The 19,128-nt window shown below is 46.0% G+C and overlaps 1 protein-coding gene across 1 annotated transcript; it reads right to left on the bottom strand.

The window, feature by feature from the left end:
• Window positions 1-2,008: 2,008 nt before the first annotated feature.
• Window positions 2,009-8,602, bottom strand: LOC119923676 (olfactory receptor 478-like). Its single transcript, XM_038742987.1, has 2 exons — window positions 8,350-8,602; window positions 2,009-2,955 (listed from the first exon to the last, which is right to left on the bottom strand). The coding sequence occupies exons 1-2, from the start codon at window positions 8,600-8,602 to the stop codon at window positions 2,009-2,011; spliced, it is 1,200 nt and encodes a 399-aa protein (XP_038598915.1).
• Window positions 8,603-19,128: the final 10,526 nt, after the last annotated feature.

The following is a 19,128-nucleotide window of genomic DNA, read 5'->3' as shown; positions in this document are numbered from 1 at the left end:
GCTCCCACTTCCTTCAGCGTCACCCTGACTCTCTCCCTTTGCGCTTCCCACCTCTCCCCGCCCCACAGCACTCTTGTATACATCCACAGTTCTATTTATTTACATCAATGCCTGTTTACTTGTATCAATATCTACCTTCCCCTCTCTAGACTGTGAGCCCATTGTTGATAGGGATGGCCTCTATTTGTTGTATTTTTATTTCCAAGTGCTTAGTACAGTGATCTGCACACAGCAAGTGCTGAATAAATGCAATTGAATGAATAAAAGTGTTTAGTACAGTGTTCCTCACACGGTAAGCACTAAATAAATGCCATTGATTGATTGAGTGAGTGATTAATGAGTCTCACAGAGTAAGAAGGAGGGAGAGTAGGTAGCTCATTACCATTTTGCAAAACAGGAAACTGAAGCAAAGGGAAGTGAGAGTCCTTGTCCAAGATCACACAGGAGACAAGGGACAAATCCAGGTTTTCTGACTCCCAGAACCGTGCTCTGTCCACCTGGACAAGACTGAACAGAGACTCAGCTTCAGTTTACCAGTTGAACATTTCGACTAATCAGCAGTTTGAAGGGACATTTTTATAAAAGCTCCAAATAATAATAACATTGGCAATTATAAAATGATAGCTATGTGCCAAGCACTGTATTAAGTGCTGATGTTGATAGAAGAGAATCAAATTATACCCAGTCCCTGTTCCACCTGGAGCTTATAATATATGTCAGGGAGAGAATGGGTATTAAATCCCCATTTTACAGATGAGAGAATCGAGGTACTGGGAATTTAAGTGACTTATCCGGGATCCCACAGCCGGAAATTGCAGAGCCAAGATTAAAACCTATGCCCTCTGACTCCCAGGCCCAAGGTCTACCTAGTAGGTGACACTACTTCTCCCCTTTCCTGCATTCTGCCCAGACTAGGAGTTGAGATTAATAAAACCTGCAATGGTCTTTTCAAGAGTGGAACTTGATTACCGTGATTTCCCATCCACAGACCACCCAAAGCAGTGGACCAAAAATTAATAAGAAGGCTTGAATATGTTTTTCATGAAAGAGTAGATTTTTTTAAAATAGCTATAAAACTAATTCCAAAGTTTATCAAAATTTGAACAGAAATTCCGATATACAATAGTTTTTTTTTTTCTTCTCTGAGAAAGCTAACTCTACTATGCTGGGCAGCAGCGGCATGGGAGAGAGTGGAGGGCAGAGACTCAGGTTGACTCAAGTTTATTTTTTATATATTTTGATTTTCTTTTTATGACATTTGTTGGAAGCCATCGTATTAAGTGCTGAGGTAAACGCACAATAACCTGTCCTACATGATGCCATAGTCTGCATTCCAAGTTTACACATGAGGTAACTGAGGCACGGAAAAATTAAGTGACTTTCCCAAGGACATATAACAGATAAGTGGTTGGACCTGGGATTAGAACCCAGGTTTTATGACTCCCAGGCCCATATTCTTTCCATTAGGCCACGCCACTTCCCAACATGGTCGAAAGGCAGTGTTAATCCAAGAAAAACGAATTTTATGGCATCGGAATTTTAGTACAGAGAAGCAGCGTGGCTTAGTGGAAAGAGCACGGGCTTGGGAGCTCGAGGTCATGGGTGCTAATCCTGCCTCTGCCACTTGTCAGCTGTGTGACTTCGGGCAAATCACAACTTCTCTGTGCCTCAGTTCTCTCATCTGTAAAATGGGGATTAACACTGTGAGCCCCTCGTGGGACAACCTTGATTACCTTGTATTCCCCCAGTGCTTAGAACAGTGCTTGGCACATAGTAACTGCTTAACAAATACCAACATTATTATTATTATTACAGAGCACATTCCTGAGACATAAATGTGAATTATAATGACTGTTTTTGTAACTAAAATGATATTTTTCTATGAGTTGTTCCCAATGTTTTATTTCTTTCAAACTCACAGTTAGAATGCATCAACGAACAAGAACGTACTTTTTTCTGACAGTCCTTGAATCATCAATAGCTTATCCCAAATTTTATTTACAGATAATTATTCATACTTGTGCATTATCTTTATCGCTGCCCCTTTCACATCCTTGTTCCTCAGAGTATCGCTTAGGCAGTTCATCAGGGGGATCACCACTGTGTAGAACAGAGACATAACTTTATTCTGCTCCAAGTAGTGGCTGGAGCTGGTCTGCATGTATGTGAACGGGACGGTTCCATAGAATAGAATAATGTCCGTCAGGTGGGAGGTGCAAGTAGAGAAAGCTTTATGTCTCCCGTCACTTGCCTGGATCCTCATGATGGCACAGAGGATGTATACATAAGAGATGATTATGGTGGGGACGTTGCTAAATATTATGATGGCAGCAGAGACGGAAGAAATGATTTGAACCAGGTAAACATCAGAGCAGGCAAGTTCCACTAAGGGAGGGAAATCACAGAAATAATGATTGATTTCATTGGATCTATAGAAGGTTAAACTAAACACACAAATGGTAAATAGCACACTATTTAAACAACCCCCGACATAGGAGGTAGCTATGAGCTGGACACAGACTTTATTGGACATAGAGACGGTATAGAGCAGGGGATGGCAGATGGCCACAAAATGCTCATATGCCATCATAGCCAGTAAGATGTCCTCTGAGGTCCCAAAGACAAAGACAGAACAGAGCTGGATAACACAGCCAGCAAAGGATATTGTGTCTCTCTCCACTAAGAAGATCTTCAGCATCTTTGGTGTGACAGTTGATGAATAACAAAAATCGATGAAAGCCAAATGTCTCAGAAAATGGTACACTGGGGTGTGAAGTTGGGACGTGACCCTGATTAACATGATAATGCTGAGATTACCAATTACCGTGACAACATAAACCACGGGAACCAATGTGAAGAGGAAGATCCAGAAGACAGGATCGTCCTTTAATCCCAAAATAACAAACTCTCTAATAGACGTGTAGCCCTTTAGCCATTTTGTACAAGACGAAGACTCTGGATGAAAAAGGTAGATTTTAGAAGCATTCCAGTTCTGCCAGTTCTCACCTTCATACTTACCTTCCCCTTTCACCCACTAATTTCCAGCATTAGTCCTACCTGCCAAGTATTGTAAACATCCCTAACTCTCAGTTAGTGAGTGGTAATAATAATAATAATAATAATAATAATAATAATAATAATAATAATAATAACTTTGGTATTTGTTATGAGCTTACTATGTGCCAAGCGCTGTTCTAAGCATACATGATACATGATACATGATACATGATAATCAGGTTGTCCCAGATGGGACTCACAGTTTTAATCCCCATTTTCCAGATGAGGTAACTGAGGCACAGAGAAGTTAAGTGACGTGCCCAAAGTCACACAGCTGATAAGTGGCAGAGCCAGGTTTAGAACACATGACTGACATGATCTACATCGCTGCCCCTGCTCTCTCCCCCTCTCTCCAGGCTCGCATCTCCTCCTGCCTTCAGGACATCTCCATTTGGATGTCTGCCCGCCACCTAAAGCTCAACATGTCGAAGACTGAACTCCTTGTCTTCCCTCCCAAACCTTGCCCTCTCCCTGACTTTCCCATCTCTGTTGCCGGCACTACCATCCTTCCCGTCTCACAAGCCCGCAACCTTGGTGTCATCCTCGACTCCGCTCTCTCATTCACCCCTCACATCCGAGCCGTGACCAAAACCTGCCGGTCTCAGCTCCACAACATTGCCAAGATCCGCCCTTTCCTCTCCATCCCAACCACTACCCTGCTCATTCAAGCTCTCATCCTATCCCGTCTGGACTACTGCATCAGCCTTCTCTCTGATCTCCCATCCTCGTGTCTCTCTCCACTTCAATCCATACTTCATGCTGCTGCCCGGATTATCTTTGTCCAGAAACACTCTGGGCATATCACTCCCCTCCTCAAAAATCTCCAGTGGCTACCAATCAATCTGCGCATCAGGCAGAAACTCCTCACCCTCGGCTTCAGGGCTCTCCATCACCTCGCCCCCTCCTACCTCACCTCCCTTCTCTCCTTCTACAGCCCAGTCCGTACCCTCCGCTCCTCCACCGCTAATCTCCTCACCGTACCTCGCTCTCGCCTGTCCCACCATCGACCCCAGGCCCACGTCATCCCCCGGGCCTGGAATGCCCTCCCTCTGCCCATCCGCCAAGCTAGCTCTCTTCCTCCCTTCAAGGCCCTACTGAGAGTTCACCTCCTCCAGGAGGCCTTCCCAGACTGAGCCCCTTCCTTCCTCTCCCCCTCGTCCCCCGCTCCAACCCCCCCATCTTACCTCCTTCCCTTCCCCACAGCACCTGTATATATGTATTTATGTTTGTACATTTTTTTTACTCTATTTATTTATTTTATTTGTACGTATCTATTCTATTTATTTTATTTTGTTAGTATGTTTGGTTTTGTTCTCTGTCTCCCCCTTTTAGACTGTGAGCCCACTGTTGGGTAGGGACTGTCTCTGTATGTTGCCAATTTGTACTTCCCAAGCGCTTAGTACAGTGCTCTGCACATAGTAAGCGCTCAATAAATATGATTGATGATGATGATGATGATGACCTCTGACTCCCAAGCCCGCACTCTTTCCACTGGGCCACACTGCTTCTCTAATTATTGAACACTTACTGTGTGCTGAGCATTGTACTAAACACTTGTGAGAGCAGGATAAAGTTGAAAATAATAATAATAATAGTGATAATAATAATAACAATATAGTTGGTAGACATGATTCCTGCTGTCAAGGAGTTTACAGTCTATTGGGTAAGACAGGCATTGAAAAATTACAACCAGGGGAGGCAACAAAGAATAAGGATCTGTACATAAGTGCTGAGTGGATGGAGTGCCAAACAAAATGCTTTGAAGGAAAGGACCAAGGTATAAAGACGAGTCAGAGGGGAAGGAGAATGTGCAGGGAGGTGAAGCAGCGTGATTTAGTGAATAGATCACGGACTTGGGACTCAGAAGGCCCTGTATTCTATTTCCAGACCTGCCACATGTCTGCTGTGTGACCTTAGGCAAATTACCTAATTTCTCTGGGCCTCAGTAGCCTCATCTGTAAATTGGGGATTAAGAGTGTGAGCCACAAATGGGACAGGAACTGTGTCCAATCTGATTAACCTGTAACCCCCCAGTGCTTAGAATAGTGTTTGGCATATAGTAAGTACTTAACAAGTACTATTATTATTATTATTATTATTATTATTATTAGAGTGACAGCATGGCTCAATGCAAAGAGCACTGGCTTGGGAGTTAGAGATCATAGGTTCAAATACCAACTCCACCAATTATCAGCTGTGTGACATAGGGCAAGTCACTTAACTTCTCACATCCAAGCCGTCACCAAAACCTGCCGGTCTCAGCTCCACAACATTGCCAAGATCCGCCCTTTCCTCTCCATCCATACTGCTACCCTGCTCCTTCAAACTCTCATCCTATCCCGTCTGGACTACTGCATCAGCCTTCTTTCTGATCTCCCATCCTCGTGTCTCTCCCCACTTCAATCCATACTTCATGCCGCTGCCCGGATTGTCGTTGTCCAAAAACGCTCTGGGTATGTTACTCCCCTCTTCAAAAATCTCCAGTGGCTACCAATCAATCTGCGCATCAGGCAGAAACTCCTCACCCTGGGCTTCAAAGCTCTCCATCACCTCGCCCCCTCCTTCCTCACCTCCCTTCTCTCCTTCGTCAGCCCACCGCGCACCCTCCACTCCTCTGCCGCTAATCTCCTCCCCATACCTCGTTCTCGCCTGTCCCGCCATCGACCCCCGGACCACGTCATCCCCCGGGCCTGGAATGCCCTCCATCTGCCCAAGCGCCAAGCTAGCTCTCTTCCTCCATTCAAGGCCCTACTGAGAGCTCAACTCCTCCAGGAGGCCTTCCCAGACTGAGCCCCTTGCTTCCTCTCCCCCTTGTCCCCCATCCATCCCCCCATCTTACCTCCTTCCTTTCCCCACAGCACCTGTATATATGTATATATGTTTGTACATATCTCAAAAATATGATATCCTCAAAAATCTCCAGTGGCTACCAATCAATCTGCGCATCAGGCAGAAACTCCTCACCCTGGGCTTCAAGGCTCTCCATCACCTCGCCCCCTCCTACCTCACCTCCCTTCTCTCCTTCTACTGCCCAGCCCGCAACCTCCGGTCCTCCACCGCTAATCTCCTCACTGTACCTCGTTCTCGCCTGTCCCGCCGTTGACCCCCGGCCCACGTCATCCCCCGGGCCTGGAATGCCCTCCCTCTGCCCCTCCGCCAAGCTAGCTCTCTTCCTCCCTTCAAGGCCCTGCTGAGAGCTCACCTCCTCCAGGAGGCCTTCCCAGACTGAGCCCCTTCCCTCCTCTCCCCCTCGTCCCCCTCTCCATCCCCCCATCTTACCTCCTTCCCTTCCCCACAGCACCTGTATATATGTATATATGGTTGTACATATTTATTACTCTATTTATTTATTTATTTATTTATTTTACTTGTACATTTCTATCCTATTTATTTTATTTTGTTGTTATGTTTGGTTCTGTTCTCTGTCTCTCCCTTTTAGACTGTGAGCCCACTGTTGGGTAGGGACTGTCTCTATGTGTTGCCAATTTGTACTTCCCAAGCGCTTAGTACAGTGCTCTGCACATAGTAAGCGCTCAATAAATACGATTGATTGATTGATTGATTGTACATATTTATTACTCTATTTATTTTACGTGTACATATCTATTCTATTTATTTTATTTTGTTAGCATGTTTGGTTTTGTTCTCTGTCTCCCCCTTTTAGACTGTGAGCCCACTGTTGGGTAGGGACTGTCTCTATATGTTGCCAACTTGTACTTCCCAAGCGCTTAGTACAGCGCTCTGCACACAGTAAGATCTCAATAAATGCGATTGATAGATTGATTGATTCTCTGTGCCTCAGTTACCTCATCTGGAAAATGGGGACGAAGGCTGTGAGCCTCGCGTGGGATAATCTGAATACCTTGTATCCTTTGCACATAGTAAGTGCTTAACAAATGCTATTATTATTATTATTATCATTATTATTATTATTATTATGTCATGGAAGACCTCCTGGAAGAGAAGTGATTTTAATGCCATAGTGGATAGAGCACAGACCTGGGAGTCAGTGGGTCATATATTCTAATCCTAGCTCCATCACCTGTCTGCAGTGTGGCCTTGGGAAAGTCACCTCGCCGTACCTCAGTTCCCTCATCAATAAAATGGGAATTAAAACTGTGAGCCCCATGTTGTACCGGCTCTGATTTGCACTTAGTACAGCGCCTGGCACATAGTAAACACTTGGCAAATGTGGTGTATGAAGGCACGGACTCCAGCTAGTGTAAGCACGAAATCGTTTATTGGGTTAAGCAGCAAGACTTTTATATCTTTCAGTCACATTCTGTATTTTTCCATGTTCCTGTGTTTATAATTAGCACAGCAATTCCTTAACCCTCAAGACCAGTAAAAAATAACACCCGTCTATGCAAGGCCGTAGGACCGATAACAAGTAACTCTTGTCTGTACAAGGCTGTGATAACAGAGACCAGCCTTTTGGACACAGCTCTCCTCTCGGTTCCTTGTTTACTTGGCCCTGCTGTTCCCCACATCTCCCCCTCCTTTGTTTATAACTATACCATTAATGAGCAACGCAAGGGAAATATAAAGGTAAGATTGTTACGTAGTGCATCTAAAGAAGAGAAACAATTCCCATACCATACATTTGTCAGGTTAATACAGTAAGTGTGGTTGCAGTGGCTTATGGTAGCCGCTTGTGCCATCGCAAAGATGTAGGGATGTGAAGTGCAAATCATAATTGAATCAGTTCATAACTGTGTAGCGTTAGCAGTATGATTAGACAGGGTGAGATTCCATAAGGTACGACTAATAAATGCGAAGCCTAAATGCCAAATTCCCATATGTAATGGGCAGGCGGTGTTGTTGGCGGGCATATAAAACTGTAAAAGAGGCCCAGCCAACCCACCGCCATGCCAGGATACACTGTGGTTATGGATGCCGAACCCAACAGAGTGGTTGCTCGCCGGGTCCCACAGAACCCCATGAGGGCCCCAGTCCAAAATAATTCCCGTAGTTCCGTTGACGCTAACAGGATCAGGAGCGAGCCCGCGACAAGGCTGCCAGTTTATCCGTGTGTTGTTTGCGAGTGGGTCCTCTGTACAACGGGGCAAGTCGGGGGTATATATCCCCACTGCCGTCAGGTTGTGGAGAGACGATGTTCCAGACACACCCGGGATGCTTATTAAAGTGTAATTCTTTGTTCCACGTTTGCCCCTCACTATCAGGTGTTGCTGAGGCGACACCGGAATACAGCCAATGTCGCTGTCATTATTAGTTGTCAGACAAAGGGGTGGAAGTTCAGTTACAAACTCAGTATTGTTGATAGCTAAAAACCAGTATTATTAGGCCCTCCGTCTATCGCCGGGGGCATCCATACCCCACCTATCCATTCAGTGTCGTTATTCCCGATAGGTGGTGTTGGATCCCACCAGGTTATAGGTTTGAAGACGGGTGGATCAAGAATATGTGCCCAGTAAAGACCATTCCCCGTGACAGGCAGGCAAAGACTTCCCATCAGGCTCCAGATCATAAACATTCTGACCGTGCTGAGCCCCGTATCAGGGGGCGCCACCCGCGTCTTCGCCATCCTGGTGGCCCTCCGCAGATTGTGGTATCCTTGTATTGAAGGGATTGACACAACACGCCGGCAGCCAGTAGGGGCCGGAGGGTAGAGAAATACAGGCGTACCCACGGCCCCAGGTGATTAGAGGTGCAGGTCCTTGTCACTGTTCCTACCCAAGAGGTCTATAATACACACGGGGCCGTTCGGGCCACGTAGTGTCTCGTCCAAAGTGGCACTGTTCTGCTGTAAGGGACAAGTCAGAAAAGGTTAAAAAATTGAAAACGTATGAAGCCTTGTATAACCGTTCCTGGGGAGTCAATTCCGTGGGATTCCCCCTCCTTTGTTTAAACAACAGAGCTTTAATCGTGTGGTTCATCCGTTCCACAATGGCTTGCCCAGTTGGGGAGTAAGGGATACCAGTAACATGGCGCACCCCCCAATCCTGGAGTAAGAGTTGTACCCTACGAGAGACATAGGAGGGGCCATTATCAGTTTTAACAGTAACCGGGACCCCCATGATGGCGAAAGAGTGCAACCAATGTCGAACCACATCACGAGCCTTTTCACCTGCATGGGCAGTGGCCACAACAAGATGCGAGAAGTAATCAACAGTCACATGAACATAACACAGTCTACCAAATTCGGCCACATGAGTGACATCGGATTGCCAAATGTCATTGGATCGAAGGCCGAAGGGATTTATCCCCGCAGGAACAGGTACTTAGGACAGTTGCTGACAATCAGGACAAGCGCGAACAATATCCCACGCTTGTTGAATAGTCAGCGAAAATTGTTTGCGCAGAGACCGCGCATTCTGGTGGAAAAACTCGTGTGAAAGCCGGGCCTGTGTTAACAGATTTGGCCGTACGACCTGCATTGTTAAAGCATCCGCTACAGCATTGCCCTTGGTCAGCGGACCAGGCAATGCCATATGTGATCTGATATGGACGACAAAATACGGATGAGACCTTTGTGTTAACAGGCGCGATAATCGCAGAAGCAATTGGAATGAGGCGATTCTCCACTTCCTTAATCAAGGCCCCTTCTAGGCGTTGGACTATACCTGAGACGTACACAGAGTCTACTATCAGATTCAGAGCTTCTGATGCAAATAGTTCAATGGTGCGCACAGCGGCGGCCAATTCCACAATCTGGGTTGATCCCTGTACTTGGAAAACATCCCATTCCCAAGCGTCCAAGGCACGTTTCCAGACGACGACCGCCCTTCATGGTTAAGGAGGCAGCCTAGGAGGCAGCCTAAGGAGGCAGCCACCCGGTTTAATTGAACTTGTGCTTGGGGCGTGGCAAACTGCCCTTGCCCTACTAACTCATCCACCCCAAGGTTAATATTGTTAGCAAGATTATCCATAGCTTGCAGGTTAACAGCTTCCCGATACTCAGAGTCCCACACAGAGTACTGCGTCGGGCTAAGCAACAAACGGAACAAGGTACGCCAATCATGGGGTGTCATCACATACGATTCAGAGACAGCCACTGTTAGATTCATTGTATAGGACAACTGTAACCCATAATCGCGAACACTTTTCCGCAACTCCTTAATCAACTCATAAGGGAGAGAGTCATACTGAGCCGGCCGCCCGGGAAGATACACCACCGGCTTCGCTTGCAGTAGCTGTACATCCCCTCGGTGCAATGCCTCCTGCCGGCAGCCCGAAAGGGCCCCGGTATAGGCAAGCTGCGCCGTAGGAGGCACAGCATATACATACGGCGGCGCAGCAGTCAAAGGGGGAGCAAGTGGGGGAGTGAACGATCGACGAACGGGATAACGTCTGCAGGCTCTGGGTCTGCAAAAGTTCCTTTGCTGTGGGTGCAGCAGCTGCCGTCATTGTAAGAGGGGCCAAAGGCGGGTATAAATCAGATCCCTCCTTCGGGTCTGCAGTCCCAGAGTCAGAAGGATCGCCAGAGACACTATGATTCGGGTCCTGATACAAGTCCTCGGTATCCGGAACAGCAGCATACACCGGCTGCAATTCTTCTGTTGGTGACAAAACTTCAAAGGACAGGGGGTGCTCCTGATCACTCCCTGCCCCCAAGTCGCGCGCCGCCGGCGCCTCCTGTAACACACGTTCAGCGGGATGCAGCGCCCGCAGCGCCGTAAAAACAGTTTTCCATGTAATCAGTACCTCTTTGGGACAAACTTTCACGAGTCTGTAGCTCCTGGCCCACCTTTTGCCATAAGGTAAGATCATAAGAACCACCTTCAGGGAACCATGTACAATGATCCCGAATCCATACTAATAACTGGACCAGTGGTATGGGTTGCACCTTAAACCCTTGCTCCTTTAAAATGCGTTGCAAAATCTCAAGCTGCAACTTCTGCTCTCTCGTGGCTGATTGCCCCATGCTGTCAATTCTTCTGCGGCTGCTCACCTGTCCGTCCTGTGGATGGTGATGTCCTGGTAGTCGGCCGAATCTTTGATGAATTCATATCCTCCGTCCAGCTGCGGGTACACCACCGGATCATAAGTTCAGATCTGTATTCCCTATTCGGGCACCATTTGTGGTGTATGAAGGCACGGATTCCGGCTAGGGTAAGCACGAAATCGTTTATTGGGTTAAGCAGCAAGACTTTTATATCTTTCAGTCACATTCTGTATTTTTCCATGTTCCTGTGTTTATAACTAACACAGCAATTCTTTAACCTTCAACACCAGTAACAAATAACACCCGTCTATGCAAGGCCGTAGGGCCGATAACAAGTAATGCTTGCCTGTACAAGGCTGTGATAACAGAGACCAGCCTTTTGGCCACAGCTCTCCTCTCGGTTCCTTGTTTACTTGGCCCTGTTGTTCCATACAGGCAAATACCACAATTAACAGGGCTTTGGTAGCCTGTTGAATATGAGGTGGGGAGGGAGTTCCAGGCAGGAAGAAGCATGGGAGCAAAGGGCTGATGGTGTGAAAGACCAGACTGAGGCGCAGTGAGTATGTTGGTGTTATAAGAGCAAACTGTGTGGGTTGAGCTATTGTGGGAGAAGATCAAGAATATATAGGAGGGAGAGAACTGTAGTGGACACTTACTCCAGCCCCCCATCTTTTGCTTATGTCCTCCCCTCTGCTTGAAGCTACATTCCCTTTCATATCTATCAGGCCACAGCTCTCCTCAGCCTCAAAATCCTCCTGACGACCCCTTCTCCTCCAGGAGGAATTCCTCCATTAATTTACTTCTCCCCAGGTTTTCTCTTCCCAACTAATAATCAGTCAATTATTGATTATCAATCAATCAATCGATCAATCAATCAATTGGATTTATTGAGTTCTTACTGTGTGCGCAGCATTGTACTAAACATTTGGAAGAGGACAACATAACAGAGTTGGTAGACACGCTCCCTGCCCACAAGCAGTGTACAATCTAGAGGGAGAGATAGACATTAAAGTACATTATGGATATGTACATAAGTGCTGTGGGACTGAGGATCGGGTGAATAAAACCTAAAAATCTAAGTGCAAGGACAATACAGAAGGGAGAGGAAGTAGGGGAAATAAGGGTTTAGTCATGGAAGAGGTCTCAGCTCTCGGGAATTCAGCTACTCATCATTTTGTATATATTAAGTACTATGGTTAAGTACTATGTTACTGCAGGCCTTTTGTTTATTAAAAAAGGGTCAAATAGGGAAACTTATTTAATTTCCCAAACCCCCCAAAAACCAGAGTCTCGCCTGGTAGAAGATTACTTTTCTTGGTGCTCTCCCGAGAATTCCCCAGAAGGTAGTTTTTTGTTTGTTTGTTTGTTTTATGGTACTGGCATTTCTTTTTTTTTGTGGTATTTAAGTGTTTACTAAGTATCAGATATTGTACTAAGCCCTGGGGAAGATAATGTTAATCAGTTCGTACCCAGTCTATGCCCCACATTGGGATCCTGTTTCATGGTTTAGACATGAGTGAAATGATTATGCAATTTTTATCAGGTGCTCTGCTGTCTATGGTTTAGATTTGGTTGCTGATATAGTTTGCTTAATAAAAAATATTTCATACCAACCCTGTGACAATAGGTCAGAGAACCATCTTTCAACTCAAACGTTGGCAGAGCACAGGGTGTTTATTCCAAGCTGTAACCTACCTTTCCACTCCCCAGGATGGGGGGGATGTGGAGCTGAGATCACTTTCAGTGATCAGTTCTAGTGAAAGATGCTTGCAAATTAGGATGGCCAGCATTCTGGTTTTACTCTCGACAATTTGGTTTTCAGAAGGTGTTCCGCTGCCTAGAATTCTTACAGTGCCCTGCACATAGCAATCACTCAGTAAATGCCACAGATTGATTGTAGTACTGCATATTGCAGTATGAGACGTGGTCCTCTAAAGGCACCCCACCTAACGGTCTGTAACAGTTACTGCTTCTCCCAATGAACCTTACTTACTTCCAAGGCGTGATAGTAGTGGACTGGGAATTCTATATTGGGTTCAGTAGCATGCCTGGTGCTAAGCAGTTAAATGGTGCTGCCCAGTCGCCAGTTGAAATGAAAGGAACCGATGGAGAGGGAAGAGGAACAATTGGCTATTTTTACAGTGGTATCCATAATGTCAATAAGTGTCATGATTCCCTTGTGCCTGTAATAGCTGGGAAACCTTCCATCCAGATAGGGATAAAGGGATGCTGGATTCATGGCCCATTCTTAGGAAGGAAAATAGGGGCTAGGCAGAGTCAATGATCCCCATCATGTAATCTTGTCTTGCAAAGATACAATAGTATGTGAATTTCCAAACACGTGTGGATACATGGGTATATATCATCATCATCATCATCTTCAATCGTATTTATTGAGCGCTTACTGTGTGCAGAGCACTGTACTAAGCGCTTGGGAAGTACAAGTTGGCAACATATAGAGACAGTCCCTACCCAACAGCGGGCTCACAGTCTAAAAGGGGGAGACAGAGAACAAAACCAAACATATCAACAAAAAAAAAATAAATAGAATAGATATGTACAAGTAAAACAAATAAATAAATAAATAGAGTAATAAATATGTACAACCATATATACATATATACAGGTGCTGTGGGAAGGGAAGGAGGTAAGGTGGGGGGATGGAGAGGGGGACGAGGGGGAGAGGAAGGAAGGGGCTCAGTCTGGGAAGGCCTCCTGGAGGAGGTGAGCTCTCAGTAGAGCCTTGAAGGGAGGAAGAGAGCTTACTTGGCGGATGGGCAGAGGGAGGACATTCCAGGCCCGGGGAATGACGTGGGCCAGGGGTCGATGGCGGGACAGGCGAGAACGAGGTACGGGGAGGAGATTAGTGACAGAGGAGTGGAGGGTGCGGGGTGGGCTGTAGAAGGAGAGAAGGGAGGTGAGGTAGGAGGGGGCGAGGTGATGGAGAGCCTTGAAGCCCAGGGTGAGGAGTTTCTGCCTGATGCGCAGATTGATTGGTAGCCACTAGAGATTTTTGAGGAGGGGAGTAACATGCCCAGAGTGTTTCTGGATAACGACAATCCGGGCAGCAGCATGAAGTATGGATTGAAGTGGGGAGAGACACGAGGATGGGAGATCAGAGAGAAGGCTGATGCAGTAGTCCAGATGGGATAGGATGAGAGCTTGAATGAGAAGGGTAGTGGTGTGGATGGAGAGGAAAGGGCGGATCTTGGCAATGTTGTGGAGCTGAGACCGGCAGGATTTGGTGACGGCTCGGATGTGAGGGGTGAATGAGAGAGCAGAGTCGAGGATGACACCAAGGTTGCAGGCTTGTGAGATGGGAAGGATGGTAGTGCCGTTAACAGAGATGGGAAAGTCAGAGAGAGGGCAGGGTTTGGGAGGGAAGACAAGTAGTTCTGTCTTGGACATGTTGAGTTTTAGGTGGCGGGGAGACATCCAGATGGAGATGTCCTGAAGGCAGGAGGCAATGTGAGCCTGGAGAGAGTGGGAGAGAGCAGGGGCAGAGATGTAGATCTGGGTGTCATCAGCGTAGAGATGATAGTTGAAGCCGTGGGAGCGAATGAGATCACCAAGGGAGTGCGTGTAGATCGAGAACAGAAGGGGACCAAGCTCTGAACCTTGGGGAACCCCCACAGTAAGGGGATGGGAGGGGAAGGAGGAGCCTGCAAAAGAGACTGAGAATGAACGACCGGAGAGATAAGAGGAGAAGCAGGAGAGGACGGAGTCAGTGAAGCCAAGGTCAGATAGCGTGTTGAGGAGAAGGGGGTGGTCCACATTGTCGAAGGCAGCTGAGAGGTCGAGGAGGATTAGTATAGAGTATGAGCCGTTGGATTTTGCAAGCAGGAGATCATTGGTGACCTTTGAGAGGGCAGTTTCCGTGGAATGTAGGGGACGGAAGCCAGACGGGAGGGGGTCGAGGAGAGTGTTGTTGTTGAGGAATTCGAGGCAGCGCATGTATACAACTCGTTCAAGGAGTTTGGAAAGGAATGGTAGGAGAGATATGGGGCGATAACTAGAAGGTGAGGTGGGGTCAAGAGAGGGTTTTTTTTAGGATGGGAGAGACATGGGCATGTTTGAAGGCAGAGGGGAAGGAACCAGTGGAGAGTGAGCGGTTGAAGATGGAAGTTAAGGAGGGGAGAAGGGATGGAGTGAGAGATTTCATGAAATGAGAGGGATTGGGGTCAGAAGCACAGGTGGCCGGAGTAGCACTTGAGAGGAGGGATGAGAGCTCCTCTGAGGATACTGCTGGGAAGGATGAGAGAGTAGCAGAGAGTGTTGAGAGCCGGGGGGTTGGAAAAGGGGGGAAGTGACTATGATATATACTATATCATAATATATGTGTATATAAGAATTTTTAATAGCAGCAATGACCTCAGATAAAATCAATTTAAGAATATATTGCAAGAGAATGAAACATTTTGGCTTGACATCACTCTATATGTAGTCTTGATATTGAACTATTCAGTGCGGGCAACTTGTTCAATTGTTTGATGTTGAGTAGTACTAAAAATGAGGCTGGTGATAATAAATTACACAGCTAAATCACCTCCCCAGGAGCTTTTCACCCATCTCAATTGAAGGCAACAAGAAAAGTGGTAAGAACAGGAAAGTCTTGTCTGCCACAGGATTGGAAGGGTTGTACTTGAGCACTCCCATGGGACATCCCCAACTGTAGTCGGTGCCTGCAGAAAGAGAGAAAGTGTGGGGCTAACCAGTTGTTGGGTTTGGTTTTCAATCCCTGTCTAGGCGCATTAAATCAATCAATCACTTATTGAGGGCTTTCTGTGTGCAGAACTCTGTACTAAGTGCTTGGGATAGTACAATAGAACAGATTTGGTAGCAATGTTCTCTGCTCACAGAGAGCATACTGTCTAGAGGGGGAGATGAACGTTAGAATAAATTATGGCTATGTACATAAGTTCTATAGGGCTGAGGGGGGAGTGAATGTCAATTGCTTAAAGGCTACAAAATGGATGCCATCAGAGCACAGGTGTGGGAGCTAATCCTGACTGTAATAATTCCCGATTTTCAATGGTTATTTAAAGTGAGAAAAAGTCTAAAATCCTTTCAATTAGCATTCTGCCATTGGCCCTGAAAAACTGCAGACTGCCTGACAGGATCAGACATGACTACCTTAAATACTCATGTAATAACACAATTAGGTAATTAATTAATCATATATATTGAGCACTTACTGTGTGCAGAACACTGTATTAAGCTCTTGGGCTAGTACGATAGCACACAGTTGGTAGACATTTTACCTGTCCACAATGAGCTTACAGTCTAGGAAAAGGAAATGTTCAATAAATCAATGGCATTTATTGACCACTTACTATGTGCAGAGCACAACAGAATTAGCAGACACATACCCTGACCATACTGAGCTTGTAGTCTACAGTTTAGGAAACTCAAAAAACCAAAAATGTTCATATTTACCTGATGGAGGTGACTAGCTTGCAGAAATATGTTCTTCATTTGGCTTTAGTCTAAAAAATAACTAAAATTTAACAGTTCAAAATCACTACTCAAATGTAACTTTCATTTCTAAGAGTAAAACTAAAATGCATGGATAGCAATGGGTTTTCTATTAAAGCACATCCTTCAAACACAGGTTGTCTAAATAAATTTTAAAATGTCCATTTAATTAGAAATAGCAACTGTCAAATAGTTCTCCTCAAACCACATTGAACATTTCTTCCACGCAGCTCTCATTGAGCAGTTAAATCACATCCCAACTCTCTTGAAAACAGGTCTCATATGTCATTATTTTGAGGTTCTTCAGTTTGTAAAATAAATGAACATCTATGGAGGCTTGTTAACTATGAAAAAAGTTCCATCAAGTATCTGTGTCTGCAAATTGATAGTAGAAATCCTGGTTATTTTGGTGTTGCTGTGATTATTCCTTACATTCTGAGAACACATGTGCATTCCAGCCTTCTGAGTCTTAGGGATAAAAACTGTGGTATTGGTTAAGTACTTAATATGTACCAAACACTTACTAAATGTAAGATAGAAGAAAATGAGGTCAGATACAGCTGGTGCCCAGCATAGACCTCACCTCCTAAGCGGGCAGGAGGCAGGGAAAACAATGAGGAGGATGATGCTTTAGTCAGGCATGGATGAGGTGGTTTGGATGGAGAAGAAAGGAGGATCCAGGAAATGTGGAGGAAGAGCCAACAGGAATTGGTGACTGACTGAATATGGGGGTTGAAAAAGAGGAAGAGCCTTCAAAGATAATGTCAAGGAGGTGAAAGTAGGCTGGTGTTTAAATATTCCTCTCAAAAGTGACTCTTCCCTGTTAACTTCTCCAGCCTTAGCAGAAATTCCACCCCTAAGGATGAGTCAGGAACAGAAAAGGATGTCAGGAGGGCAGGAAGTGTATGGAATTGAAATAGGCAGACTCAGTCAGTTCAGTCAGTAAGTCAGTTCAACTGGGATATTGTCACCCGTCGTCCGGGGACGGGTTCGTTCAGTGATCGGCGAGGCGAGAGAGAGAGAGAGGCCGGGGACGGAAAGCCTAAGTTTTATATAAAATTTATTCCGCGAGATGAATTGAGTTTATGTAATTGTTTAGACGCAATGGATTGAGCTTCCCTTTCGGGAGGAATATAATCAATTAGCAATATTAGAGCTTCCCTACACGGGAGGAACACAATCATCCGTTAATCGCACGTGGGTGAGCTGGTTAACTCTCACCCATGTGCACTTCCCACTCGGGAAGAATCCACTTACTTTCCCACATGGGAAGAATTCATTACATTACCCGCGCACGTGGTGGGCGGCTAGCTCTCACAATGTGCTCTCCCTACATTGGAGGAATCCACTCATAATTCCCATCAGCAGCGGGATACCTGGGTCCCACCCACGAGACACTCACCCATCCCGCGGCCCTTGCCTCAGTGTGTTGGTTCTGGTTGTAGAACGGGCATCTGGCCTTCTGAGCAGGGAGAGACACGTGGGCTGCTGCTGCTGCTGCAGCGGCTGCTCCTGCTGCTGCGTGTCCTGGTGTTCTGACCCGGAAAGTCAGAGGCGACAGGTATTTATTGCCTGTGCCCCTAGGCCATTCCAGCTTCCGGCCTCAGTCTATCCAATCGCTGCCCTCCCCGCCTCCTCCATCCCTAATTTGATTGGCACGGGGGTGAGGGACACCTTCTGTATTCCCAGCTTGGGCTGTCAATCTAGCAGATTTGGTCGTGGGGGCGGTATCCCACCCTCACTTCCGAGTTCCACCTGCTGGCTCAGGTGGTCACGAGATAGCTTTTGACCTTGAGATGGCCGGTACCCGAGGGTCACCTCGGGACAGATATGATTACAATGAAGCAAGTACTCTTTGAAAGGGAATTGGAATTGGAAATGAACTTGCTTTTGTCCCCCGAGGACATCATCAGGTCTGTGGGGATGGATTAGTACAGTGGCTCCCTGCCTACTATATGCTACTTCAGTGATTACTGGGACTCAGGGCATAAGAAGGTGAGAACCCATGTGACTGACCCCTGTTAGTATTATATTGAAGATGTTTGATCATTCCCCTCCCCACCAACCCAAGGAATGGCTAGAGATAGGATAATTGATAGGCTAGTGCAAATTTAAGGGTTTTGCAACTGGAGGAGGAAAGAAGGAATCAACCTTCTATCAAAGAAAAATATTTCCATTTTAATAGGTGGGAATAATTGAGGAACTAAATATGCTGAAAAATACTGGATTCATCCATGTTTTAGAATCACTATCCCCACCCCCTACACACACACCACACACACACACATTTATGTAAACTCTTAGGTGATTCCCTTTTCCAAATACTCCCTTTACTCTTTGGAAAAATCAGAAATCTCCCTTAACCTCCATTAGTGCTCCCAAACTGTATTTTATCAGGTTGCAGATTAGCAGGGATTCCCCTTGGAAGAGAGGCCAGAAGCCGGGCCGGGCTCTGCTCCTCTTTCTAGGAGGAATCAGAGTCAGGGATAGTTCCACTTGAGTCGGCTCCATTTTCTAGGCCAGTGTATATAATGGAATGAAAAAATGAAATGTGACTTGGGGACTTTGGTAATTACTGAGTATATGTTAATGAAGACCAATGAAGCTTTTGCCTGGCCTCCTACCAGCACAGCTAAAAATGAAGCCTCCCTAGACAAATTACATTCGGGTCTTCTTTTGAACTGTTACAA

The sequence above is a fragment of the Tachyglossus aculeatus genome, unplaced genomic scaffold (assembly GCF_015852505.1).
Source record: "Tachyglossus aculeatus isolate mTacAcu1 unplaced genomic scaffold, mTacAcu1.pri scaffold_217_arrow_ctg1, whole genome shotgun sequence".
NCBI classification, from domain to species: Eukaryota; Metazoa; Chordata; class Mammalia; order Monotremata; family Tachyglossidae; genus Tachyglossus; species Tachyglossus aculeatus.
This window is presented reverse-complemented; position numbering and strand designations above follow the sequence as displayed.